This window comes from Sorghum bicolor, chromosome 1 (assembly GCF_000003195.3).
Source record: "Sorghum bicolor cultivar BTx623 chromosome 1, Sorghum_bicolor_NCBIv3, whole genome shotgun sequence".
Taxonomy (NCBI): Eukaryota; Viridiplantae; Streptophyta; class Magnoliopsida; order Poales; family Poaceae; genus Sorghum; species Sorghum bicolor.
Genome location: NC_012870.2, coordinates 5,570,547 through 5,598,091, shown reverse-complemented (window position 1 = coordinate 5,598,091; position 27,545 = coordinate 5,570,547). Strand labels below are relative to the sequence as shown.

At 44.2% G+C, this 27,545-nt stretch overlaps 2 protein-coding genes across 5 annotated transcripts; one reads left to right on the top strand and one right to left on the bottom strand.

Annotated features, from left to right (window-relative positions):
• LOC8084177 (5'-nucleotidase domain-containing protein 4) lies at positions 1,074 to 27,125 on the bottom strand. 4 transcript variants are annotated; one of them, XM_021451065.1, is made up of 18 exons: positions 18,105 to 18,711; positions 17,862 to 17,933; positions 17,258 to 17,520; positions 16,478 to 16,555; positions 15,288 to 15,508; positions 13,562 to 13,654; positions 13,129 to 13,212; positions 12,807 to 12,923; positions 12,607 to 12,697; positions 12,476 to 12,532; positions 12,343 to 12,396; positions 11,896 to 11,953; positions 3,716 to 3,792; positions 3,196 to 3,266; positions 2,775 to 2,835; positions 1,719 to 1,778; positions 1,580 to 1,642; positions 1,163 to 1,488 (listed from the first exon to the last, which is right to left on the bottom strand). In XM_021451065.1, exons 1-18 carry the CDS (start codon positions 18,235 to 18,237, stop codon positions 1,366 to 1,368), a joined length of 1,776 nt encoding a protein of 591 aa, XP_021306740.1. In that variant the 5' UTR covers positions 18,238 to 18,711; the 3' UTR covers positions 1,163 to 1,365. The 4 variants fall into 4 exon arrangements, with proteins under 4 accessions (XP_021306739.1, XP_021306740.1, XP_002463812.1 ...); XM_021451064.1 differs by lacking the exons at positions 17,862 to 17,933; positions 18,105 to 18,711 and adding an exon at positions 26,413 to 27,107 and having other exon boundaries at positions 1,074 to 1,488; XM_002463767.2 differs by lacking the exon at positions 17,862 to 17,933 and having other exon boundaries at positions 18,105 to 18,710.
• LOC8083951 lies at positions 22,237 to 24,299 on the top strand. The gene is made up of 6 exons (XM_002466330.2): positions 22,237 to 22,533; positions 22,642 to 22,749; positions 22,850 to 22,974; positions 23,087 to 23,187; positions 23,281 to 23,340; positions 23,840 to 24,299. The coding sequence occupies exons 1-6, from the start codon at positions 22,314 to 22,316 to the stop codon at positions 23,922 to 23,924; spliced, it is 699 nt and encodes a 232-aa protein (XP_002466375.1). The 5' UTR covers positions 22,237 to 22,313; the 3' UTR covers positions 23,925 to 24,299.

Here is a 27,545-nt window from a genome sequence, read left to right as displayed (position 1 = left end):
AGACACACAATGCCTCCTCCGTGAAAACTGGCACACAATACCGTTTGGATAAATATGAGACACAAACAAGGTTTAAGAAAAATTGAATTGACATGCTTTCTGAGTTCGAAGACCAAGATAACAGACCCCCACAAATTTGAGGACCGGATATGACGAATGTTACTCTATATTTATTGGCCTATGGAGAGTAGCAGTGACCGTGACACATCATAATATACACAATTAAGCCCCTAACATTGTATCAAGCACTAAAATTCTCTCTTTTGACATTCAGTTGCAACATTTTCTCTTTTTCGTGCCCATCCATTAAGCTTCCCACGCTACTTACTGTGACTTCGTCAATCTCAAGATCAGTCGGCTTCGTTTCTTAGAAATAGTTATAAAGTAAGTTTTGTGTTCATGTAGATGAGCGTATGTGCACATGTGAGCGTATGTGCTGTTTCAAAAAAAAAACTCACATGATCGAGACATACACGGATATGCACTAGTGTGTGGAACAAACTTCTTTTTGTACAAATGTGTGAGACACACTTGTATAGTGTGTGTGTGTGCGCGTGCGCCCTTTTCTCTTCTCCGTGGCTTGGCCTTTTTTTCGATTACAAGGATACGCACACGTTTGAACACCATCACGAACACACAACACACTCCCAACCGCAGATGTCTACTACTTATCGCGCGCTTGCAAATAATATGTAGTTTACGCATCGTGTTCATGAAAATAGGCTTCCGCTCTGGACCGTTGCGCGCCTCTCCCTTTTACGTGGCTTGGTCTGTTTTCGATTACAAGGATGACGTGCACATTTGCACATGATGCCATAAGCCAACTACTTATCACGTGCCCACAAATATATGCATCACTTGAGTTTATATCAGTTACGGGGGTGAAGATTTAAATCAGTGTCTTCTCAAGCACACCAAGATCGTCGGGACAAGCACACAAGGAGGGGGTCCATTGCGTCGGGTTGAAACGCTGCCGACTTTGCATCGCTAACCTTTGAAGCTGAAAGATTAAGTCAGACGAAACAAACTGTTTTCAGAGAGACGTCAGCCTGACTTGAGCATGCTAACCATGGTTGTGGTTGGGACACTTAACAAAATGCTGAATTCTCAATGTTCAATCCAGGCATGATCGGCACTGCTTTCCTTTGCATCCTAAAACTAGTTATTATGCACATATTTATATACAGGTAATGTTACGGTTATAATGTAGAACTGTGGTTACTATAGTTATACCTTGCTCCTTCACAATGGGCGAAGCTTTCTGTCTATAAATACAGAAACTATAATGTCACAACTAAAATCACCCTCCTATCCTGCTGTAGGTCAATTACAACGGGGAACTCCGAGCAGCAGCAGAGACTGCTCCTACAGCCCAAGCACATCAAACTCATGGGGCATGTAATCTTCGCTCGGACGATAGTACTTGTTGGGGGAATACAAACCGAAGTTTGTAACCTGGCTGCTGTACAAGCATGCAAATCTCTCAACCTGCGGAAACAAGTGAAAACAAAATCTTGTGTCAGTCACACATTGCAACCCGTAACATTCTAAGCACTAAGTGTGGTTGAACATTCTGCACCTGATGAGCAAATCTGGAATTTTGGTACCCAGTCTTCATGAGCTGTCCCCACACCTTATGAAACTGAACTCGAACAGAAACCAAACAATTAGAAAAATAAAAAAAGCAAATTCTGCAGTCGTGTAACTAAGAACATTACCTTCTGATGATGTTGCCTCTGAGCCTCTTGATGAAGGCGGCGAACATGCTCTCTCTGTTTCTGCAATGAAAATAAAGTGTCCCCATCAAAGAAAAACAAACTTTTACCAACATGTACCAATTGTTTCAAGGACCATGAATCATTTTTTTAATCTAGTGTATATGTGAATGCTTTAACATTATGGAGCACACCTTTGTGTTTGTTACTTCCACTTGTTGAAACATCCAATGTTATTTGTTCAATTCGACCCTAACTTTCCCATAATGACTCCCACCAGCCCATTTGAATACAATTGCTTCTTGCATTTATCTCTTTTGGTAATCTTTGCTTTCACCTATGATTCCTTCTACACATACCCTTCACTTTCATATTGTGTTGCAGACATCTATGCCGACAATATACATAGACATTTACAAACACACACGCACACGCATAACCAATCCATGACCATCATACCTTTGAAACACATAGAGCACGTTTACTATGTTATTCGTGCACAAAGGCTTATTTTATCCTGATTGCTATGTTATTTTTCTATCTTCCGAATTCTTTGCTATTTAGCTCAAGTGAAAAAATAGCCTCCATGTTATATTCTTGACTATCCCCCGTTTGTGACATTTTTGTTGTTCTGCTAGTATAGCTTAATTGTTCCCGTCTTTGTTTGTACTAAAAAGCAGAAGCTAGATCAAAACAACTTATCATAATCGTACTTTTCCTCTGCTTGTGATTGCCCTACCAAACAGGGCCATGGTGAACCAATTATAAGCGAAAACAAACAGGCCTATAAATATTAAATTAATAGAAGATAAAAGAAATTAGACACTCTAACCGGACCTAAATCCTATTAAGATTCAAGTCAACCGCACTCTCTCAGTTTGGGCCTGAAAGCTGAGAACTCTCCTCTCTCCCTGACACACCCTCCTCCCAACTCTCTGTGGGTGGCTGGGATGTTGCCCATCAGGTAATCAAAGCCTAGAGCAGCTGGGTTATAACTTGTAATTCGACACTTTGGAATGGAGGGAATTGACAACAAAATGGATCGAAATAAGGACTAACCAGCAGATTGTCATGTTCAGAGAACAACTTCTCCTTCTGATTTTCTGTGACATCATCAAGTCTGAACAAAGAGGAGAGGACAAATAAATTAGAAAACTACAGCCATCAAGGAAAACAACACTTGTTTTATATACCACATGGCGAATAGTAGTGGATGGAACACAAAACCAAAGCATAAGAATGTGTTTGATCAGCAGCATTTTGCAGGACCATTGGAATCACAGCAAATGTGGCTGAGCAAATTTATTAGTATAAAATCTTCCTGGAAACTCTCTTTAGAAAGATCCAAGGCTACTTTGATACAAAAGTACAATTATGTTAGGAGATTCAAGTTAGTTCTTGGAAGCTAAAGAAATAGAATGTGGAGTAACTGCATAACAGTAAAAATAGAATTTAACTTAAATAAACTTTCTCAACTTACTTAAGAGACCATTCAAGATGATGGATTCTGTCTTCAATTGAATCACGCTTCATTCTAAGATGTCTAAGCTCCTGAAATAGATAGCACATAAAAAAAAGTCCACGAGCATGTTAGTGACTATTCACTATAGACTGCACATGAAGTTGGCTACATCGGGATGTCCAAGTCTGAGAACAATAGCACAAAATGAAAGGGATATGAACAAGCCGCTGATACTTTTTTGGTCAGGATAGTTTCTACTTGCATGGCCTCAAGTTGAGTAGAGGTGTGTGTGTGTCTTCTGCTACAACATTGCTATGAAATGAAAATGTAAGAGGGGTTTACCTTCAGTATAACTAATCCTAGAGAACAAATCTCAATAGAAAACAACCATGAAAATTATTGGTTCTAGGGAAGTGCAGATCATGCACAGGGCTATGTGGTAACATAGGATGCGAACCTCAAAGCCTGAGCCCAGTTGATAAATAATATCGAACTGTTAGGAATCAATTTGTTACAAGCAACTGAGCGTCATTCATACCTTCCTTGTAGACTTTGATTCTGAGAGAAGCTTCACCTCTTGTTCTAGTTCTGGAATTACTAGCATAGTCCGCCAACCTTTAAGAAATGGATGAAATATAGTGGACAAATGCAATAAGGGAAGTGCCCCACAGGAAATATAGATAATTTGTAAAACTATAACAAAAACATAACTAGTAAAAAGTGTGTGTGTGTGTTACGTTTTGATGTTTTTTTGTCTGTCTGTTACATTACATGCTTTACATGTCACGCAGTGCATGGCGTCAATGCATGCATTTGGATGGATCGGCACCGCACTAGTTGGAGGTGGTTTGGACGCGCAAAAGGAGAGGGACGCCAGCAGCAGCAGCAGCACATCAAATCCCGTGCCCGTAAAAACGAGCTTTACTATTTGTCTGTATCATATACTAGTACTGTATTGTATAAGGTGTCTTGTTGTTTATGAACTCAATTGCAATATCTGAGGATGAAGTTTGGACATGTGTTATGCAATGTATGATGGATCAAATCCTATTAAGATTCGAGCCTAACACTCACTCTCTTGGTTTGGGCCTGAAAGCTGAGAACGCTACTCTCGGAAACGTCTCTCTGGGGCTGTCCATCAGAGCCAGCTGGGGCTGCGCCGCTGTGGGGTTACACTTGTAACGGCCGCCGAACAATTCCCCATTCCCAAACCGACATTCCTTCACTAGCTCAGTCTCTCTATCCCTCACATCACAGATGGAGCAGCCCACCAGTCTGGGGCAGTCACCAGTGCCCTGGTTGTATAGCGAGACGGCCGGTGCGCTCCGTAAGGGAAAGGGAGCTGAGAAGCAAGAGGAGCTTCGGAGCAGCAGCGATCGATCCAGGTAAGCCAGCATGGTGATTGTCATCATCTAGATGGCTTGGTAGATTGCGGCACTAGGAAATCTTTGTGATTTGGGGATTTCTTATTACTCTTGGTGATTGCCATCATCTAGATGGCTTGGTGGATTGTGGTCAACTCCGCACAGTGATTGTGCGTGGCTTCGGAGAAGGATTTGTGAGGGGTGTTGTGCTCGCACTGCGGGAGACGCGAAGAACAACTCTAGTTGAGCAAGGCGTGAAGAGCGTCAAGTGGTCCGGCCAGATCGAGTGCTAGAGCTCATGGTGAGCACTCCAGGTGGGAGAGTATGACCAGTGGGTCACCACTAGCAAGAGGATCGGTGACAACCTTGACTTGCCTCAACGGGGATTACGTGGTTGGCAAACCACCAAACCTTGGGAAAAAAAATTGACCGTATCAACTTGTCTCCATCTTCCCGTTGGTTTGCAATCTCCATACACAAGAAAATGAGTGGGGTGCTGCCTATAGGATCCATATCTACCACTTGCCTCCACCCATTCACTGAAGTAGGCAGCAACTACTGCCCCACCTATGGTGGGTCGCCGCGATCACATGCTCTGCTACACCCAGCAAGAGGGACCCTACTCATTCGTTGACAAAGACTTGATCATCCTTGCCCTAGACACCAAATCAGCACATGCTACTATCATAGAACAACCACAAGAGTTGTTGGGGAGCCTTAAATCAAGGTCATCAAACCTTGCAGAGACCCTCATCGTGGCTACCACTGCTACCACAATGCAAGGGAAAAGGTGGCTAAGCTTATGGTTGCGGAGGCACTTATGATATCGATGTGGATGCTTGTGCCGACAGTTGGTGTCAACAGGAGGTGAGCCGAAGGAGGGACATTGACAGGCAGTCAATCCAGTTATGTTTATTTGGGGAGAGTGGAACTTCTGGATGGAGAGGATTGGGCTCGTCCAACTCAACCTTGGGACTGAGAAGGCCTTGGTGCTCTTAAGGAACAATGGACAACAACGTACATCACAAGCACTATTGTATGAGATTAATTTGATATATGTTCCTAGATACATATTTCAAAAAAGGGTAGTGGGAGTGTGATTGTGTGTGTGTGACACACGTTCACCTTTTGTGTTTGTGTTATTTTACATCTGACACAGTGCAATGGCATCCATGTGTGTGGATGGATCGACGCCAATCTAAGGTTTCTTTAATGATTATTTCACAAGCATCGTGATTAGACACGCCAATGCAGACACGACGGAAGCGAAAACTGTGGACAAGAAGCAAACACTCAAGGATAGGGCAGCTAGCAAGAACGCTATTCAGAAGCATTGTGGAGTGTCTAGACGGTGCTATTCGGAAGGCTGCAGTCGGTGAGAGGCGACGCCGAGGCTGGGCACGAAGCAAAAAATGGGCCTTGGCAACGTTCGAGCTAACAGGAACCATGGTCCATCCATTAGGTAGGCTGAGATGCCTCCTTGAGATTATCGAGGGAAAGCGACTGGAGCCAAGCCAGGCTAGAGAGGATCTAGGCAATGGCGGAGGCGAGAGTGTTGTTGTCTGTGAGGAAGCTAGGGAGGTCATGGAAGTCGAGGTTGAGTGAGGCAGAGCACCGATGGTGCTTCCATCATTTGGCTAGGGTCGGGACGTGACTGGCGTCCTTGGTGTGCAGGAAGGAGGTGATGTAACCGACATCGCTTAGCTAGGGTTGGGACTGCTATTACAACGCAAGGGGAAAGAAGGGTAAGCTTAGTTGTTGCAGAGGCACTTGTGATATCGACGTGGATGCTTGTGGTGATAGTTGGTGTGGAGGGACATTGACAGGCGACTTGCCAGTTTTCTCGACACATACCAGCCAATTCGGTTCTGTTTGTTTGGAGAGAGGATTAGAACTTCTGGATGGAGAGGATCGGGCTCGTCTAGCTCAACATTGGGACTAAGGACTTGGTGCTCTTGAGAAACAGTGAGCACAACAACATACATCATGGGCACTCTCCTATGAGATTAACCTGATATCTGTTCTTAGATGTATCCGATCTTCCTAAATTTGCTTGTTCCTTTTCTCATGATATCTCACTTGAGGTTTTTTTTTTGCTTGTGCTTACCTGGTTAGTTGCTATGACGATGAACCTGTTAAAGAACTTGTTGGCACATGCACCGCGTTGTGCCAGTCTTTGCAGACGCCCACAACGCTTGTGAGGTCAACGAAGCACTACAAGTACATGAAGATGAGGACGAGGATCTCTATAGGGACGCTGGACAAGGAGGCCATGGCAGAGCAAGCGCGCGGGCAATTGAGCGTGAGGTGGGTAGGGATCAGTTTCCATTTCTCCCATCCTCAGTGTGGGCAGTGGGGCTATAGATAGAGACTTGAAAAAGGGTAGTGTGAGTGTGAGTGTGATTGTGTGTGACACACATTCACCTTTTGTGTTATATCATAGATACAGACATGAACAAGGGTAGTGTGAGTGTCATTATGTGTGTGTGTGACACACTTTCACCTTTTGTGTTTGTGTTATTAGCTCAGGATCGCTCAAGGAGACCATGTTCAGGGTCATGCATGTTCCTGTTATGGATGTCATGCCACATCGTCACAACGTCCAAGCAGCCGAGCTCAACAAATTCAGGCTGCAATTCAGTGGGAATCGTGACTTGATCACATCGTTTGAGGCGCCCATGGTCGATTCGCTCAAGTTCTCGTATTTCTCCACATTGTCTCGTTTCATTGGATCTGGCTTCGATTTGCACCTTCTAAGTTTGTCCACCTCCATAGAGCAGCAAATACACATAGCTCAATAATCCTGTCGGCTTACGCATCCGTGCGCTATGCATGGTGATACTTGGCAACGGCTGTGCTGATCTACTACACAATTTAATTTCCCAACCTTAAATAATTTTGTCATGAACTTGTTAAAGTACTTGTTGGCACATGCACGCGTTGCACCAGTCTTTGTAGACGCCTGCAACGCTCGTGAGGTCAGCGAAGCACTAGAGGTAGATAAAGATGAGGACGAGGATCTCTATCGAAACGCTGGCCAACGAGGCTATGGTGGAGGGAGCGCGCAGGCAATGGAGCGTGAGGTGGGTGAGGATGAGTTTCTGGTTCTCCCTTCCTCGGTGTGGGCGGGTGCGAGTATAAATAAACTTGAAAATGGGTAGTGTGAGTGTGATTGTGTGTGTGTGTGACATGTTCACCTTTTGTGTTTTGTTATGTTACATGCTTTACATATGACACAGTGAAATGACGTCCAAGTGTCCATTTAGATGGATCGGCGCCAGAAACAGGCAGCGGCTATTGATCCAGCGCCTGAAAGAGGCAGCGACTACTGCCCAGCTATGGTGGGCCGCTACGATCACTGGCTCTGCTACACCTAGCACGAGGGGCCCTACACATTCATCGACAAAGACCAGATCATCCTTGCTCTAGACACCGAATCAGCACATGCTATTGTCATAGAACTGCCACAAGAGTTGTTGGGGAGACTTAGATCAAAGTCATCAAACTCTGCAGAGAGCCTCATCGTGGCAACCACTGCCACCACAACGCAAAGGGAAAGGCGACTAAGCTTATTGTTGCGGAGGCACTTGTGATATCGACGTGGACGCTTGTGTCGATACTTGGTGTCAAGAGGTGATCCAAAGGAGGGACGTTGACAAGTCGCTTGACAGTGTTCTCGACACATACTAGTCAATCCGATGGGGAGACAAATGGAACTTCTAGATGGAGAGGATTGCGCTCATCCAACTCAACCTTGGGACTAAGAAGGCCTTGGTGCTCTTGAGGAACAGTGAACAACAACATACATCACAGGCACTCTTGTATGAGATGAACCTAATATATGTTCTTAGATATAGACATCCAAAAGGGTAGTGTGAGTGTGATTATGTGTGTGTGACACACGTTCACCTTTTGTGTTTGTGTTATTAGCTCGGGGTCACTCAAGGAGATAATGTTGAGGGTCGTGGTTGTTCCTGTTGTGGATGTCACACCATAGTGTCTCAACGTCCTAGCAGCTGAGCTCAACAAATTTAGGCCGCAATCCAGTGGGAACCGTGATTTGATCACGTCATTTTTATTTGCACAACATATGCTAATCACATGTTTTAAGGTAAGTCTGTAGAAGCAAGATGGAGCTTTCCAAAAGAAATAATACGCCTTCTAGAAAACAATTTTTCTTTTTTTCTTCTTCATCTCCGAGTGGAGGACCGGTGTGCTTTAGCTTTTGGAACACTTTTGTTGGAGCTGCTCAAGACTGTGAATGACATATAAAAGCTCCGGCTCTTCCTTGCTCAAGTCAGTGTATATAACTTCACTTCATACACCTTAGCTAAGTTCTCTAGCTAGCTATTATTAAGTATCAGGAGCTAATGCGTTGTACTTTATTGACTCTTTTGTTGGAGCGTGGCATTGCTTGTTCCTTTTCTTTTTTTTTTTTGCGAATGCTTGTTCCTTTTCTCATGATATGTCACTTGAGTTTTTTTGCTTGTGCTTAACTGGTTAGTTGCTATGATCATGAACTTGTTAAAGTACTTGTTGGCACATGCACGACGTTGCACCAGTCTTTGCAGACGCCTCCAACGCTCGTGAGGTCAGCGAAGCACTACAAGTAGATGAAGATGAGGACGAGGATCTCTATAGGGATGCTGACCAAGGAGGCCATGGTGGAGGGAGCACGCGAGCAATGGAGCGTGAGCAGTGGCGGAACCAATGATTTTAATTAAGGGGGGGCCAAACAAATATGATTGTATTTTTAGTGTGATAAAATATACGTAATTATATGTTTGAAGAACTTTTTCAAAAAATATTACACTATTTCTTACCAAAATCATCATATTTTAACAAAAAAAGGTGAAATTCGTATTTTTTGTGCTATAAATTGGTACTTTAAGTAAATCACTGTGCTTGGGGGGGGCACTGCCCCTGCTAGCCCCCTCCCACCCCGGTTCCGGCAGTGAGCATGAGCTGGGTGGGTATTAGTTTCTAGTTTTCCCTTCCTCGGAGTGGGTGGTGCGGGTATAGATAGACTTGAAAATGGGTAGTGTGAGTGTGATTGTGTGTGTGACATGTTCACCTTTCGTGTTTGTGTTATGTTACATGCTTTACGTATGACACGGTGCAATGGCGTCCATGTGTGCATTTGGATGGATCGGTGCCTAAAACAAGCAAGTACTACTGATCTAGCGCCTGAAAGAGGTAGAGACTACTGCGCAGCTATGGTTGGCCGCCGCGATCATTGGCTCTGCTACACCCAACATGAGGGACCCTAATCATTCAACGACAGACCAGATCATCCTTGCTCTTAACACCGAATCAGTACATGCTACTATCATAGAACTGTCACAAGAATTGTTGTGAAGCCTTAGATCGAGGTCATCAAACTCTGTGGAGAGCCTCATCGTGGCTGCCACTGCTGCGGAGGCACTTGTGATATCGACGTGGACGCTTGTGCCGACAGTTGGTGTTGACAGGGGGTGTTCCGAAAGAGGGATATTGACAGGCCGTTGGCCAGTGTTCTCGACGCATATCAGCCAATCTGATTCAGTTTGTTTTGGAAGAGGAGTGGAACTTCTGGATGGAAAGGATTGGGCTCGTCCAGCTCAACCTTGGGACTAAGGAAGCCTTGCTGCTCTTGAGGAACAGTGGACAACAACATATGTCATAGTCACTCTTGTATGAGATTAACCTGATACATATGTTCTTAGATACCGACTTCAAAAAGGGTAGTGCAAGTGTGATTATGTGTGTGTGTGACACACATTCACCTTTTGTGTTTGTGTTATGTTACATGCTTTACATCTGACACAGTGCAATGGCGTCCATGTGTGTGTTTGGATGGATCAGCGCCAATCTAGGGTTTCCTTAATGATTACTCCTTCCATCCCAAATTATAAGACATTTCAAGAATCTTGGAGTCAAAGCATCTCAAATTTGACCAAAATTATATAATAAGATAATAATATTTATTATACCAACTAAGTATCATTAGATTCTTCATTGATATATTTTCATAGTGTATTTAATTAATGTCATAAATCTTTGTGATTCTCTCTATAATTTTGGTCAAACTTGAGATGCTTTGACTCTCCAAGGTTCTTGAAATGTCTTATAATTTGGAATGGAAGGAGTATTTCATAAGCATCGTGATTAGACACGCCAATGCTTCTGAGTCTAGAAGATTTGATGCAGACACGACAAAAGCCGAAATTGTGGACAAGCAGCAAGCACTCGACGATAGGGTAGCTAGCAACCACCCTGTGCAACTAGCCCTTCAAAATGCTGACAAGTTCAAGTGTGAGCTTCTTTAGCTTGGGGGAGTGGAGTGTCTGGACAGCTGTTGTCGATGAGAGAGGCGATGCCGAGGCTAGGCGCGACGCAAAAAATTGGCGCCGGCAGCGTTGTAAGTGGAAGGAACCATGGTCCATCCATTAGGTAGGCTAAGATGCCTCCTCGAGATTGTCGAGGGCAGGTGACTGGAGCCAAGCTTCCCCGGTGCCGGTGCCGGTGTCAGGATGAGAATTTAGGAGACTCGTGCTGACGAAGAAGCAACGGACGAACTAGAGAGGATTTGGGAGATGGCGGAGGCGAGAGCGTCGTCGTCTGCGAGGAGTCTGCAAGGAAGCCAGAGAGGTCATGGCAATCGAGTTGAGCGAGGCAGAGCACCATCAGTGCTTCTATCATTTGGCTAGGATTAGGACACGACTAGCGTCCTTGGTTGACAGGAGGGAGATGACGTCACCGAGAACACAGTCGGGGAGTAATCAGCGCCCTTTCCTTGTTATCGTCTCCTAGCTCCTTTACCTCCATATGGTGGTGCTTCTTGGCGACTCCAGGATTTGTGCCCTCTAAGGCCCCGAAAGGTTTGGGATCAAGCACATCTGTCGTCGCCAAGAGTGGCAAGATGCTTCCAAATCTCCTCCGATTGCTAGCCATCGGTGTCGGGTGCCTCTGACCTCCTCTTTCTGCTGGCACGAGGAGCTGCCTCCACCTCAAGCTTCATGGCCGGCAGCGAGCAGCATTAGTGGAGCTAGAGCTGCTGAACGGGCTCAGCGTCCCCGCTGCAATCGCTCGAATAGGTCAACTGCGAAGGCTGCTGCGCCGCTCTGTCTGCTCAGACAGTAGTGCCCTAACTGAGGCCAGAGGATTATTTTTTCCGGCCCTAAAGCCTCCATACAATCATCCGGCGTCCATATATGTCATATTATATGTATCTACTATTAGGTGCGGGCTCGTATGAACTTAATGAAATGGGGACACATTAAAAGTTGTCTGCACAATTAAAACTGTCATTCTTAATCACAGATTTATATCAGATCACAATACAACTAATGAGTTGAAGATAAATAAAACATACCCAGAACTTTCTTGCTCCGCAGAATATCTCCATATATGTGATCACCAACATAGAGAATCTACAAAATTGTAAGGTACGGAAATATTATGTGTGATTCATACGCTCAGATACATTCAGTGTAGAGTATTGGATTGGGTTTAGTCCAATATCCGATGGGATTTCGGCACTTCTATATGGATCCAATAGCTTTGGATTCTGTAGGATAAAAAAATGGACAATTCAAATTCTATTGGACTCATAATTGGTAGCAGGAAACTGGTCACAGTGGAGGTGGCAGCAACGGCGGTGGTGCAGCCGTGCAGGTCTTGCGGCCGGCTCTGCTAGTCCTGCGCTGTATTGGACTAAAGCCATTGTATCCAATAGCCTCTAACTGGATTTGGATGTCCGTCCATTCACATGTGCAATTTAGTGCTAGTGAATCTCTGCTAAGTGTATGTAGCCCATTACCTGTGAACTAGAAGCAACAGAAAGTAATCTGTGGAGATGACCAACATTGCCTCCCTGGAAAAGATATAGCAATAAATGGGATATAGCAATGGTAGAAAGTTGCATTTACATTATATATCAGGAAAACAAGTACCTGGTAAACTTTCTGAACTGGTGTTGAGTGTTGATGACTTGATCTTGGGCTTCCAATCTTCACGAAGGATTGCATATATTAGGGAAAAACATATGCCATTAAGATAGATTAGAATTGACAAATTTACTAGCCTGAATATCAGCATTCAGAAGCTTTCCAGAATCAGGCTCAACTTCAAAGAGGCCTGCACGGTTATCATCATGGAAGAAACTTGGCTTCGAACTGAAAGAAAGTTCATTAAGGACTGGCTACTAAGTTGAGGGAGCTGATACTTTCACTAATAATAAATAGCAACAAAAGAATCAGGAACCAGGGAACATAAGACACTAACCTGCCTGTTATTACAATATCAAAATATTGAAGCCATTTGTGGTTGAGACCAGAGCCTACATCCGAAGTGTATGGCCCACAAAGGTAGTTCATGACAACATCAGTGTAGTCCCACAAACTGCATGAAGAGTACTTGTCCAAATAGTAAATAGATTGTAACAAGAAGCTCAAAAATGCAGAATGCATCAAGATGAAAAACCTTAGTTTTAACATTGGGTTCATTTTAGGAGAAACTACAAAGGACACATTACAGAAATTGAGAAATATGTCCTCACACAAGTCTCAAGAAGCCTAAAATTATAAAGGCACCACCAACCACATACCTATTCGTCACTAAGAATGTTGAGCGTCCAGATTTCCTGATCATTTCAAGCATTGGTACAATTGCCAAGTCCTCATTGATGTACCTGCAATTTCAAATTACACAAATTAGCAGGATTTTCTATAACATAATTATAAGCACAAGTATATAGCACTGTAAAAGTGGAAATGGTAGCAGGATCCTCTAGAACGTAGAAGTGGAAATAACACAAGGCTGCCAATTTGCATGTAGACCCCAAAGTAAAAACCAAGGTCTCTATAGCAAAAGTAAGTATGTCTTTATGAATAGTACCTAGCACTGAATCGTGTCAGGTGACTGGTATTAAATAGTTAACCATGAAATAGGAAGTATGTCTTTATGAATAGTATCTAGCACTGAATCATGTCAGGTGACTGGTATTAAATAGTTAACCATGAAATATGAAACTGAGTTACCTGGCAGGATCCTTCGCCACCATGCGCTTTAAAGTTCCATCACGATGACACAAATCAACCGCAGACCTCACATCTCTGTACATAAGTGGATAGCTGTACCAACATAGTAAAGCAAGCTCAAAAAAACTCCAGTAAACTCCAGAAGTCCAGGTGGAACAATGAAAGAAAAAACTAGAGAGCAACAAGTAAACAACAAATTTGTTTTCTCTTTGTAATAGTAAGGCTCTACTGTCATGCTGCTAAAAAAAGATAGTGCTCATTTACATGCTTATGCTTTTATTGTGTAATGACACACGGTCATGTGCAGACAGGTGTGATTTTGTTGGCCATATGAGAGCAAAAATGGAAAAGTTAACCTGGCCATCCATAATAGTGTCAGCGTGCATCAAAAGATCGCAGGCAACTTAATATGAAATAATTACAACTGGAACTTACAAAAAGTCCTGGCATTTTATTGAACAATTCATTAATTGACACAAGTAAAGTTTGGTGGGACTATATGCACGAGGCGTGTGGATTTATGAAAACAGCCAGCACAACAACCTCAAATTGTCCAAATTGTATGCAAGTCCTAGTGCAAAAAAAGAGAAAAATTTAACGAGTGCCCAGAAAAACGTAAACTAAATTATCATGATTGGTGTCAAAAGACAAGGGATATATGCCATGGTACAGCGCAGAAAGGATACCAACAAGGCATGGCATAATAATAATATAGTATGACTCATTCAATCATCCCAACATATAGGTAACTTTGAACCTCACTTTTGGCAGGAACACAGGAACTGTAACCAACATGGGCGTGGGTGTCAGAATATAGCTCAGGTTTGGATGCCTGATTTAACCCAAAAAAAAATGCCTACCACTAGAACTTACAAAAAGTCCTGGCATTTTTATTGAACAATTCACTCATTGACGCAATTAAATTTGATGGGGCCTATATGCATGAGACCTGTTGATTTATGAGAACAAACACAATAACCTCAAAATTTCCAAATTGTGTGCAAGTCCTAGTTCAAAATAAGGGAAAAACATAAAACTTAACGAGTTCCCACAAAAACCTAGAATTTAAATTACCATAATTGGTGTCAAAAGTCAAGAGATAGTATATCATGGTACAGTACAGAGGGTATCAATAAGGCATGTCATGATAATTAATAACATCCAATCATCCCAACATCTGCGTGCCCTTGAACCTTATTTTTGGCAGGAACATAGGAACTGTGACTCGAACATGAACATGGTGTCAGAATCTAGACCAAGTTTGAATGTCTGATTTGACAAAGAATCGACATGGGTGTCCAAACTACAGTGAGTTAATGAATATACAAGCATGGTCCAGCGATAAAAGGTCGAAGAGGTATTGACATGGATCAAATTGCATGTAGACTAAATGTAATACTGATGAAAAACAGGCCGACATGAAATGAACAAAGGAAAAGGTGATTGCTTAGGTGATTCAAGATAGTAAATTTAAATTTATGAAGGAATAAAGAAACGAAAGAAATTTGGATTATTGTGGACTTGTGGTGATAGACAGTTGTGTAGTGTTGGCTACATATTGGTTAATTATCAAAAATAAGAATCAAGAATCATTCAGAATGGATATGCTCTTCAAAACGTAAAATAATTTCTAATAATTTGTCTCAATCAACTTATATTTAAATGATGTCCAAAAAATTTCAAGCCCCATCTGTATGGTACACATGTAAGATGGGAATAATCATACTCTGTGCCTGCAGGTACTTTTCCAGGATTCTTGTCCATGAAATCAACAAGCTGAGCAAATAGATAAGCTTCACCCAGTGAGAAAAGCGTATCTATAAGGGCATAATCAGGTTCATCAAATGAATCTCTTATCAATGTACTCCCATAAGCAGCAACTTTTTCTTCTTTCGACAGTTCCTTAAAACCATGGTATGCAACTTTTACATACTTGTGTCGATCCATCTGATAATTCAAAACCAAAATAGTTAAAAGGAGTTAATTTAGTTCAAAATTACTCCCTCCATCCACAAAAAAGGTTGCAACTATGGGGTTTGTGCAAGTCAAACTAGCTTAACTTTGACCAAGTTTATAGTGAACAATATTAACATTTATGTCTACAACTAGGTTTACTACAAAAATATATTTCTTCATTAATTTAATGTTACTTATTTTGTATCATAGATGTTTTTATATAACTTTGGTCAAACTTCAATTGTTTGACTCCTCAAAAAATGAGAATTGCATCCTTTTGTGGACAGAAGGAGTACAAGTATTGAAAATCCAGCACAAAAGTGCAATGAAACAATGAGCTATAAAACAAATTGAGAACAGGACCAAATATTTCATTTAAATTTTACAATACAGATCACATCAAAATTTATGATGAGGCCTAGACCTGTTTTTGCCATTCCCACTAACCAGTAAAACTTTTCACGTTGAAAACAAACACTTGATACTTCCAAAATGATGAAGATGCTCAGCGAGCAATTAATATTAATATTGAGGAAGTACAAATGCTAGCTCAAAAAGAGTGATTATGGTTCAAACTATAATATATAATAAATAAGAATAGGTAGAGTAATTAACAAAAAAAATGCATCAATTAGTTTGACAAGACACCTCCTACTGATTCACAATCATGTAACCACCAACATCACGTTTCAAATATGAATATGAAAAAATGTGGAGATCTGATTATTGTAAAAATATTGTGGCTAGGCACTTTGCTGATAATACTCCTACAAAAGAGCCTTTTGTTTCCAAGCAGGTTGGGCCCTTCATTGATAACAAGATAAATTCTTTTATGTTTTGGACAATTACAACAGAAAACTTCCAGCAACTTGGTCTTGTTTACTAAGTGACAGTGTAATAGTAATATATTATTTTTATTTCCAAAAAAACGAGGGGCAAATTTAAGAAATAATAACTTACCTTCAAGATATTTCCTCTCTTCTTATCAAGAACTAGTCCTCTGACCATATATTTCCAATCAAACTCCCAAGTCAGCAACTGCATGAGCAAAGAATAGTAAAATCGAAATCTGAACCTAAACAAGCCAACATGGAATATGTTTTGTTGCTTTCATAAAGGTTCAGTACATAAAGGTGAATTCTGAAATCAAGGCAAATGCACTCCAACAGAAAATATTTCTGCTCAATAAGTGGATAGCAAATTTCATTCTCCAATGTGTTTGACTTTATGAGTGCAACACTCAGTGAGGCCCCACTAAGATAAATAGCAATAACTCCAACAAGGAATTTAGTCAAGAACAGCACCAACATTATGCAGCCAAACTCCATAAAAGTAAAAACAAGTATAGAGTGTACTAATTCATCTATGCTGTCATAACCAGAAGCCAATGTGCTTCCTTGCCATCGGTATAGAAATGTTGCCACACACTATCAAATCGCATGCTAAACTCAATAAGTAGAAGCCCAGCCTCTAAAAGCATAGTATATGATAGACTAAAAGTATAAAAATGAAGCATAAGGGCTACCCTAACTTCTGGGACATCCAAACGGTACAATCATAGACACATTGGAAAACAGTTAAAGCAACTATATGGAATTTATGTCCATTAACTCTCTTTCCTGCATGCATTGAAAGGTCAATGTACAAGTAGATTCAAAACCAACACATCTAGTATGAAAGTAATCAACATGGATATTTTATCTTGGTGTATTAAGCAAATTTGCATTCCTTAGCACTAACCTCTTCAGGGTAGCGCAGATCCTTCACAAGCTTCTCTATTGTACCATAGTAAGCAAGGGCCTCGAAGGTCTCAGGCTTGTACTGTGCCAGAGTGTAGTCCATATCAAATCCCACTGCTGTAATGTTCCTCATGTTGAGTGACCTATTGCAGAATACCTCCTTCCCGACAGAAATGCTTCTCGGTTCTGCCGAAGGTGTTGACCATACTGCCCCAGTGGACGCTGTCTCCACCGCGCCACTGTCCATCCTTACAGCAGTGCAACCTGATAGGAGACCAACACATCTGTATTGTAAGAGCATACAAGCTAATAAACTTAAAAATGCTAACCGTACTTCACGATAGGTGGAGAAGCACGTCGTTTCAATCAGGAATTATGTCAGAGTTGGTTAAAACGTTAGATGATCAACGTATTACAAGGACATATGAGCAAAGTTCCAGAAGTAGAACAAGTAAAACCGAAATTCCTGCATCTCATGAGAATAAATAAAACACACTTAAGGCTGAATCACAGAACGATGATACAAAATGCAGAATCCATCAAATTCCAACAAAAATCCACAATCTCTGCATGCCATCACGACTCGCCAAAGTGATCCGAGCAACCTGATGAAATCCACAAACTCTGCTCGGGAAAGGAGTGGAGCCACGAAATCCCTTGGAAACAACCATCGAAGTCTGAGTGAAATCGGAGATATACAAGACAGTTAGATAGAACATCTCGCGACAGTCAAACCGGTCAAATAGCACAGGAACCGCACGGCGCACAAAACAGCACTAGAAGAACGGGCAAAATTCTCATCCCACCGAGAAAATCTTCACGAATGCACGGAAGAAGCGCGTACGTACCTCTGGAGCCGGAGGCCGAAGCGGCGGCGGCGGGCGAGCAGGAGGAGGACGCGGACGCGAAGAGGAGCAGCAGCGGAGGCGAGAGGGGCGCGAGGTGGAGAGCGGCGGCGAGAGGCCTCCTGGAGAAGAGCATTATCGCTGGCTCCCAGCCGGGCGCGCTTTAAATAGGCGGCGAGGAGGAGCGCCGGATGCGACGAGGGAGAGAAGACCGCGCGACGGAAGCGTGACCGCTGTCGTGCGGGGGAGGGAATAAATGCGGCGCTAGGTGGGAGGATGGGAGGAGGAATCCCGATGGGGCCGGGTGGTGGTGGTGGTGGTGGTGCGCGTGAGGGACGGGAGGCCGGGCACCGCCGCGCGGCGGCGTCATCTCATCTCATCGCGCTGGCCTGCGCCGAGCAGCGGGCATTGGCCGACGAGCGGGCGGAGGCGCGGGCCGCGATGGGGTGACGAGGCAAGTGGCGCGGGGATCGTGTGCGGATTCGGATGCGGATGCTGCGGAGCGGAACGGAGCTCGCGTGCGTTGGAAGCAGCAGCGGGCGCGGGCGCGGGCGCGGGCGGCCGGACAGGGGAGGGCTGGGCTGGTGGTGGAGGAACTCCTGCTCGCTCTGGCTGGATGCGTTTGAGTTGGCGCTTGTGGTGATGTTGCCCCGCTGGCCGCTGGTAACGGATGACGCGGCGCCGCTTTCCCTCCCGCGGCTTGGCTCCGGCCACACGCGCCCGTACCCAAAACGAAAAGTAGGGCAGGAGAGGGCATGCTACCATGGTTTGACGCAAATCGGAAAGAAAATGGAGGATGGATTTTTGCTAAGTGAATCTTTGAGCTAGTTATATATGAAAATCTTGATAAAATAGGAAATTGTGTAGTGGTATAACACATAGGGTTAGTGTGGAGAGTTTATCTCTACAAGCGATAAAGAAGACAATCATGACCATACAATATACGGAGTAGTAGCTAAAGCTTGAATAGGATAAAGACAGAAGGGGTGCCGGCGATGAAGAAGAATGAGGGAGCGCCATGCATGGTAAATTTGGAGGTGGAAGAAAGTGTCTTACATAAACCCTATGAGCTAGTTTATCAGCTAAATGATGTTGTTTTCTGACCTGCAATGCGTGAAAGATGCCAAACTACGGATATGTATTAATAGCAAAAAGATCGGTACAAACCAATGGGCAGATGGAAGAAGATGCCAAGAAATAATTAAGATGGGCATTGTCGTTGTTATCTTCAGTTTTTAGCGTGCTTTTGTACGTCTACCGCTAAAATCAATTGGTTGACAATAAATACAAAAAGGCGACAAGAGTGCATAGTCGATACAAAGGGCACTTGTTTAATTAAGCTCCGATGATAAGATGAAAAAATTGCAAGTTGAAGCCTAGACAGTGACGAAGCCAGGATTTGAATATAGAGGGATTGTTCACACCGATAACAATCACACATGACAAATACATATACAGTCAATGTATACATAACAACCAAGTACATGTTTTGTGTTATAAACTTATTATAATACAAAATAAAACAAAAAACTCAAAATATTTTAGAGAAAAAAAGAATAAAGTTAATCAGCCCAAGGTCTCTAACGCTCATATGACGAATAATCTAATTATTGGGCTAGAAAAAAGAATCAGAATAATAACAGAAAGACCAATCCCAAATAATATAGGTATTAATGGAGATCAATTGAAAAGGAGAGTAAACAATAAAGCACCAATTAAATTTAACTAGCTAATTAGATGGTTATTGTGGGAACAAAAGAGATGGACATGAATATTAGAAAAAGACTACTTGTCAATTATAGAAGCTACTATAAGAGATTAATATAGTAGAGGACAAGAAATCATAGTACAACTAACATTATTAACTAATTGATTAAAGTATCATATAGCCAAGAAATATATATGGTAAGAATTTTTATTATATATTTATTAGTATAAATATTGAGTAAAAAAATATGTTGTGCTGTTAGGAGGGCCATGGGCCGTGCTAGTGCCCCCTTGGCTCTGCCCGTAAGCCCAAACCCTATTGTTGGGCACCAAAAATTGTTGATGCTTCAAACTAACAGATGACAAATATACTCACTAATTGTCAGGTTTTTGTCTCACCAGTTGAAGCTTATCATATCGTTACAGTCACAGCCCGGGTCGTTGGTCTCTTAGATCAACCACTGCTGACATTGAAGCAATTATTAGACACGGGCAGTTTACTGTTATGAGTCTTAGCACATCGTCCACAAATGTAATTGGGGGATACTCCATCCAATCTCTATACTTTGCTTATAACGAATAAAATCCCTCCCATTTGTCAGAAAAAAATACCTGGCTACTATTGTAGTTGATTTGAAAACAATGTTTTGTCATAACACGTGGTAGTAGAAAAAAAAGTTAGGTTGCTCATATTTCAAAATGTTGTGTACCTTTTAGGTGGGCGAGTAGCAAAAATTAGTTGTTCTCAAGGCGGATAACGGGCGATAGCATGGCACGCATCTTGGCCGTGGATCTAATCCTCCCATTGCCATCCTGGGCCCCGCAGGATTCCACGTTGGCAACCGATTCGATCGATTAGGATGACGAAGAACTCATGGAGCGGAGGGCGGAGCGCTCTTAGACCTTTGGCATCCTATTGCTTTTCTCTCCTGCTCTCCCTGTCTTCCTCCTTTTGGGCCCATCAACAAGCGTGCAGTCCACAGCAGGTAGGCACAGTAGCACGACGCAGAGATCCCAGATCCCACGTTTCCATTCCGATCTGAACAGCTAGCCAAAAGACCCAAGAGTGGCAAGTGATATAACGCAGCGATCAGTTTCGTTACGCCAAACTACACCAAATGATGTGTAAAGCCGTTGCTTTCCTATACGACGACGATAGCTTTGCTTACTTAGGCCTTGTTTAGTTGGCAAAATTATGGTTTTTTGGCTACTGTAGCACTTTCGTTTTTAGTTGACAAACATTGTCCAATCACGGAGTAACTAGGCTCAAAAGATTCATCTCACAAATTTCAGATAAACTGTGTAATTGGTTTTTATTTTTATCTTTATTTAATGCTCCAAGCATATGACCAAAAGATTCGATGTGACGGAAAATCTTGAAAATTTTTGCGAACTAAACAAGGCCTTACACGTATACGTTTTCGCGTGGCCTTTGTAGTTTTGTCAATGTTCCACACGTTCGATCTTGCCCCTCGGCACAGGGTACGATGCATGCTTCTTCTTTTTTTAGTTTGATGGAAACCTGATTTTACTTGTATTGCTTGCTAGATCGAGTGACAGTAGCAACAAGAGGCAAAAGTTAACAAGCTGGGGATCGGAAGCCAAGCAAGCCTACATGCTAATGGTAGCTAGTGCTCCAGAGATCTGATCTAGAACTAGCTGTTTTGTTGCGCTTTTGTTTATGTATGCCGGGATCGATCATGACACAGCATGATTATACTAATCTATTAAGCTATTATATTAGTCAGTAATCTGATTATTGAAAGTTAGCTCGAATCTGATTCATGGCGATAACACCAGAATACGTGGAGGGAACCCAGTGTATTCGGCTTCGTGGCACACGCTCATCTCTACCGGTTAGTTCGAATTGAAAGATCGATGTTGCCATTTGGAAAAACAAGTCTTCCAACATCATCGTCACATCAGTGCAAAAGGGGAATGAATGCGATTCTATAGCTTTTTCAGTCCTAACGAGCAAGTTGGGGGTGTTATGTTTGCGAATGTGCGATATTTAAAATGCCGCTGCAAGTGTAGCTAAAGGAAGCTAAAAAGAACACCGTGCCAGTGCCATGCGGTGAGCGGTGCGATCCACGCATCGTCTGGGCTGGTTGTTGCTGCTTGTTGGCCGGTATCGTGGATTCCTATGCACAAGGCACAAGGTGCACGTAGCCACGTACCTATCGTTCTTACTTTGCATGCTTCTACCAACTCGACTAGTGGAGCGTCCTAGTGCCGGATGTCCGGCTTTCATCTTTGCATGGATTCCGCGGCGTGCTCCGATTCGGTGTCGCCGGCGACGGCTTTGTGAAGGCGCGGAACCATCACGGCACCCGTTCATCCTACTGGAAGACGTAGCACTCAAAATACGTAATCTTCTCGGTAACACGGGATGCTTCGTGTCATTGTGTGGATTTGGATTTTGGACAGCTGGACGCCCCCGTAAAGTTTGGAGGCCCACGCGCAGAGGAAGCGCAATCCCCTCGCTGTCCCCACGCGCGCCTAGCAATGAGGACCACCCACTCGCCCGCCGCGCCGCCGGCGAGGCCGCCTCTCCGGCGCAGCACGATGGCAGCAGCGTCTCCCCTCCGGAGACCCTCACAGCCGCAGCCGACGCCACCGGCGCCTCCGAGCATCGCCTCCCGTCGCGCCGCGCTCGTCGCACTCGTCCTGGCCGCAGCAGCGCCGGCACGCTCCGGCGCCGCCGCCGCCTTCTCCCTCGGCATCCGTACGTCCGCATCCCTCGCCTCGCCTACCAGCTTTCTCGGCTCCGCAGTGACTGACCGGGCCTCTCACTTGTCTTCTGTAATGTTCCTCTTCGTGTTGGCGCGCGCAGCTGGGCCCAAGGAGCTGCTGCGGGAGCAGAAGAAGAAGTCGGCGTCGTACCTCCTCGCGCCCATCGCCGCCTCCCGGGACACCCTCGTCAAATCCCAGGCTCTTCTCGGTAATTCCGTGTCCTCGGCAGCCCTCAACCTTCCCTAATCTGGTCGGATATGTATGTCCAGGAAATTCTTAGCAAACCGTGGCTGTGCAATGCAATGTAGCTTCGCCGAGTGCGTCTGCTGAGGACGCCGAGGAGGTTAGGGGGCGGATCGGTGCGGCAGGGAGGGACTGCGTGCCACGGCAGAGGAACTCGATTGTCGCGTTCCAGTCGCGGACTGGCGTTGAGGTTGGGGCTTTTCACTTTCACCTTTTTTTTTTGTGGAAAGATGCTTTTCACTTTCACTTGCATGGCTACTTTGTTTTTGATGCTCCAGGTGTTTGATGGAATTACCCTGTAGGTGTGCACATTCAGCTTGATACTGAAGAACGCCGCGTCGCTGCTCGCCAATAAGGACCCCCTCAAGGTTGAAGCTGACGCTAGGCTTGGAGAACTCATACAGTATGTTTAGAGCTAGCTAGCATCACGTGAGACTCACAGAATTATTGTTTATTGTATCGAGTAAACTTGGCTCATGGACCGTGTCTTGTGCAGGTCATTCTCTGACCTGGGAACTCTGGCGGACAACAGTAATTTTGAGCTCGCAGATGATAGGTGAGTAATGTCAATGCACGTATTTTTTTTCTTTCGTTAAACCCTGGATCTGAGAAACATGTGTGACCTATTAATATTCTGGACTCTTAATAGTAGCAACTTGATGTTTCCTGTGGCAACATTATATATGTTCATCTTTTTATTTTTGTAATGTTGTTTTGTACCTTCTGTTCTTTTGTTAGGATACCTAAAATTTCTTGAACGTACAGCCAATTCTTCTTCTGTTGTTGATTTGGTAAATAAAGAAGATATATATCTTATATCATCATCTCACCATAGGATTTTTGTTTATAACTATCATAGGAGAGTGCTACTGTACTAGCAACAAAATGCTGCAATATTGTCAGACCTCCCAGTCTGGAATGTCTTCTAAAATGAATGGATTTGTACAACTTTTATTTTGAATACTTTGTACGAAGAAACCATGATTTCTATGATATTGTTTCAAAGCATTTGAGTTTAGTAAATGCTGGCATTGATCAATTTCATTGTCCTGCAGAGAGAAGATGAATGATGGCTTGCTCAGCACTATCTCTGCCCTCGACAAATTTGAACAGAGTGTTAAAGATTGTTTAGGTGTTTAGACCTTTTTTTTGCCAGGTCGGACCACTTTTATTCAAGGTTTTCGAACTGACTTATTGTTTTTATTTTCCTTATATCTTTGAGTTAAGGTTTCATTTGCCTTTGCTCATTAGGGACTTCTGTTTTCCAAATACTTTGTTCATTTGATCTGATGTATGATATTTATGGTACAAGAGTGCTTGCCTGTAAACCAAAACTAGAGTTAAGTTACCAGAACTTATAACTTATAAGGATAGCTGTTCAAAGCGTGGTAGCTGTCCTAGCAGTCTCTATACCAAATTTTGTTTTTAGCTACTACTTTCAAGGCTCTTCTGTTGTTCTCCACAACTTATCATCTTGTTTATGAACATTATAAATTTGTTCTATTTATGTATCAATACCTTAGGCTTCTAGTTCTCTAAATCCTGCCATCCATTAGATTACACGGGACTCAAATATAATGGAGTAATTGCTTTCATTTTGGTCTTTATGTGCCATAATTTAATTATATATCAATAAGTATGCATTGATGGTTTGGGATAAAATGTAATTTCTTGAAGTTGAAATAAATGTGTGTAGAGTAGGCAAAATCTTAATAATATATTTTTCATGACAAGATTTGATGTATTATCTCAGATAAAAAATATTGTACAAAAATCATATCAGGGTTTGAATGCTAATGAATTCTGCACAGCACACGGTATCAGATGAAAAGAAAGAGGTAATTCAACTATTCCAAGTAATGATCCAGTGGACACATGATCTGGTCATCTGGTGAGGCAGAGGCTTCCACAAAATAGAGTCTGCAGCATGGCGTCCCGTCCTCTGGATTCTTTTCCATTGATCTGGGCAGTTTCCTCAGTTTATCAAATAGGTTCTCTGGGTGACTTAGCAACCCAAAATGTGCTTCCGGGTCTCCAATTTGTGTCAGTGTTACCTGGGAGAATCCAATAGAAGGCAGCAAAAGGTCAGGGCTGTCATGGTAGAAATGGTACATCGTCGGAGAGAGCAACGTTGCGTTCTTGTTCATGAAATCAGCCAGGAGCACTGTGCTGGCTGAGGAACGGCTAGATGCAATGTTTTCGAGGACTTGCATTGCATCTGCATGGTGAAGGTAATAGATGATGCCTTCAAGCACCCATATGGTGTTCCTTTCAGGAACATACCCACAGCTCTGCAGCTTTGTTATCCAGTCTCCATCTTGTATGTTGGCAGGAACCCTAATCAATGATTTTGCCATCACGGTGAGTTTCTGGTGATTTGCAGAACTCATTGCTTCGTGCAGAAGATCAGATTTCATTTCTAGGAGCTCCGGGAAATCAAGTTCAAATACCGTGCATTCCTTTAGGCAGCTCAGCCGATAGGCTCTTGCATCCATCCCTGAAAAAGAGAGAGATAGAGAGTACCTGTTTCATTCAATTGCAGAGAAGACACCACAGGTTATAGGATCTGATACTATTTATCTCACAGCATTATCAAGTCCATATGAAGCTGAAATTAGTCTGTTGTATGTACTAGTGTTGGCACCCTTAGCTGCAAGCCAAAAGTTTTTCTTGTAGTTGTAGGGTACAGGCCAAAAGTTTCCTGGTCCGCATCTTGCTAACTGCCAACCGGATTAGACCGGCTGAAGGGATCTAACATAAGACACCAGTATCATCAAGGACACAAATATCAGTGCGTTGATGTTGATGTGCTCTTTTTTTTCTGAAAGAATGTTGATGTGCAGCTGTACCATTACTAGACATGCTTCCGTCAAAATGGGCAGCGCTAGGATAGCTTTCTTCTTCTTGCTGTAATGTGGCCAGGTGTCTTCATTCCGAGCCACAATTGCTTCCTTTTCCATCTCACACACGGGACGATCGCCTCGTCTGTACACATAATCTTTTTTTCTTGTCCAACAATGGCCGCTTAGGTTTGTCGCCACAGATAAAATGGACAGCGTGGATGATGACCAGCCAAGTTATTTACAGATATATTTTTTGTGGCTAACTAGCAAACTAGGTGTAGGCGTGTAGTTCTCTCATTTATGGCTAATATATATTTATATTTATTCATTCAGTGTGATGTTAAATGTGATCCTCAACAGTAAGGTGGCTGCGGTGACGTCATCAATGTCAATGGCTGCCGCCGGCCAACTGGCCAAGCGTGTCTCAAAAGCATCGATCTACGTATAAGGATGGTGCGCGCCTACATCTATAGTATGTTTCGAAGAAAAAACTCCCCATTGTGATTTTAGTCAAGCTGTGTCAAACAAAATCTCACACACTCGTGATTCGCGAAACACAGTGGATCTTTTGTCATTTTGATACTTAAGTGTTCTTCATTCATTCATCATCCATGTGCATCGATAATACTAAGCTAAAAAGAAAAAAGAATGCGTCGAGTATCATGCGTGATGCGTCGATCATGCACGTACGGCATGCATGCAAAGATCGGCGCTGCGCATGCGCAGCATGACCTGCACCGTACCACACGGCATCATGCAGGACAGAGAGGGTAGTGTATACTAACCTGCACCGAGGATCACGACCTGCGGGTCGCCGCCGAGCGCGGCGACGGCGGCCTCGACGCGGGCGTCGAACCAGAGCGTCCTGACGGCGATCATGACGCCGTGCACCTCCCTGGCTCCGGCGCGCTCGTCGCGCCGCATCTTGTCGTGCAGGCCCCTGAGGTAGCGCTCCCCGGCCAGCACCCCGGCCGCCGGGTCGCGCACCGCGCGGCCCCACAGCGCCCGCGCCGCCGCCGTCTGGCACGCGCTCTGCAGCACGGGCCCCCACTCCGCCTCCACCCGCGCGTGCAGCGCCCGCACGCCCTCCGGCGCCAGCTGCGCCATCGCCGCCGCAAACTCGCCCTCTCCTTCTCCGACTCCGCCGTCGTTGTCGACGTCGTCCCTCCCCACGTCGCCATTCATGCACGGCACCTCCACCTCTTCGTCCTCTTTCCCCTGCTTCGACGACGACGACATGGCCAGCAGCACTAGCTACTAGCTAGGGGGCTCTCCACACCGGCAGGCACCGAGAGCGCGCTCGCGCGGCCACACAATGTGTAGCAGCTCGCTAGCTATATATGCTTGCTATGCTAGCTAGCCAACTGATGTGCTCGGGCCGGCAAGCAAATAAAGCTACTAGCAAGTTCACCATATTCTACCGTACCACCAGCGGCAGTGTCGTGAGTGTGTGATCTCCAAAAGACATGGCTAGCTGTTGCTGTACGTGATGGTTGGTTTTGTATGGTGAGTGGGAAAGGCGGGAGCCCCGGGGGAAGAGATAAGAAAAGAGGACCACACGTACGCAACCCTGGCCAGCCAGCTCCAGTTCGCGCGCTCGCGTGTGTACGATGCGCAGCGCCCGGGGGCACGGGTGGCGCGCGTTTTTCCGGCGCTTCGCTTCGTCTAGCTCCGTCCGTCTCCGTGGGCGCGCACGGGCCGAGCGGAGGACTGTAGCGCGACGGGGACGGGCGGGCGATGTGGTAAGTGGTTTGTGGCGGAGTACTACGTATTAATTAGTTGGCGCAGGGGAGGACCAGCAGACTGGAGCTGTCGTCGCGGACGGGGAGAGGAGCGCGCGGACAAGCACGTGCGGCGGTGCGCGCGCCGGGCCGCCCGTGACGACAAGGTGCCTGGCTGCCTGCGCCGGACCTTCCGA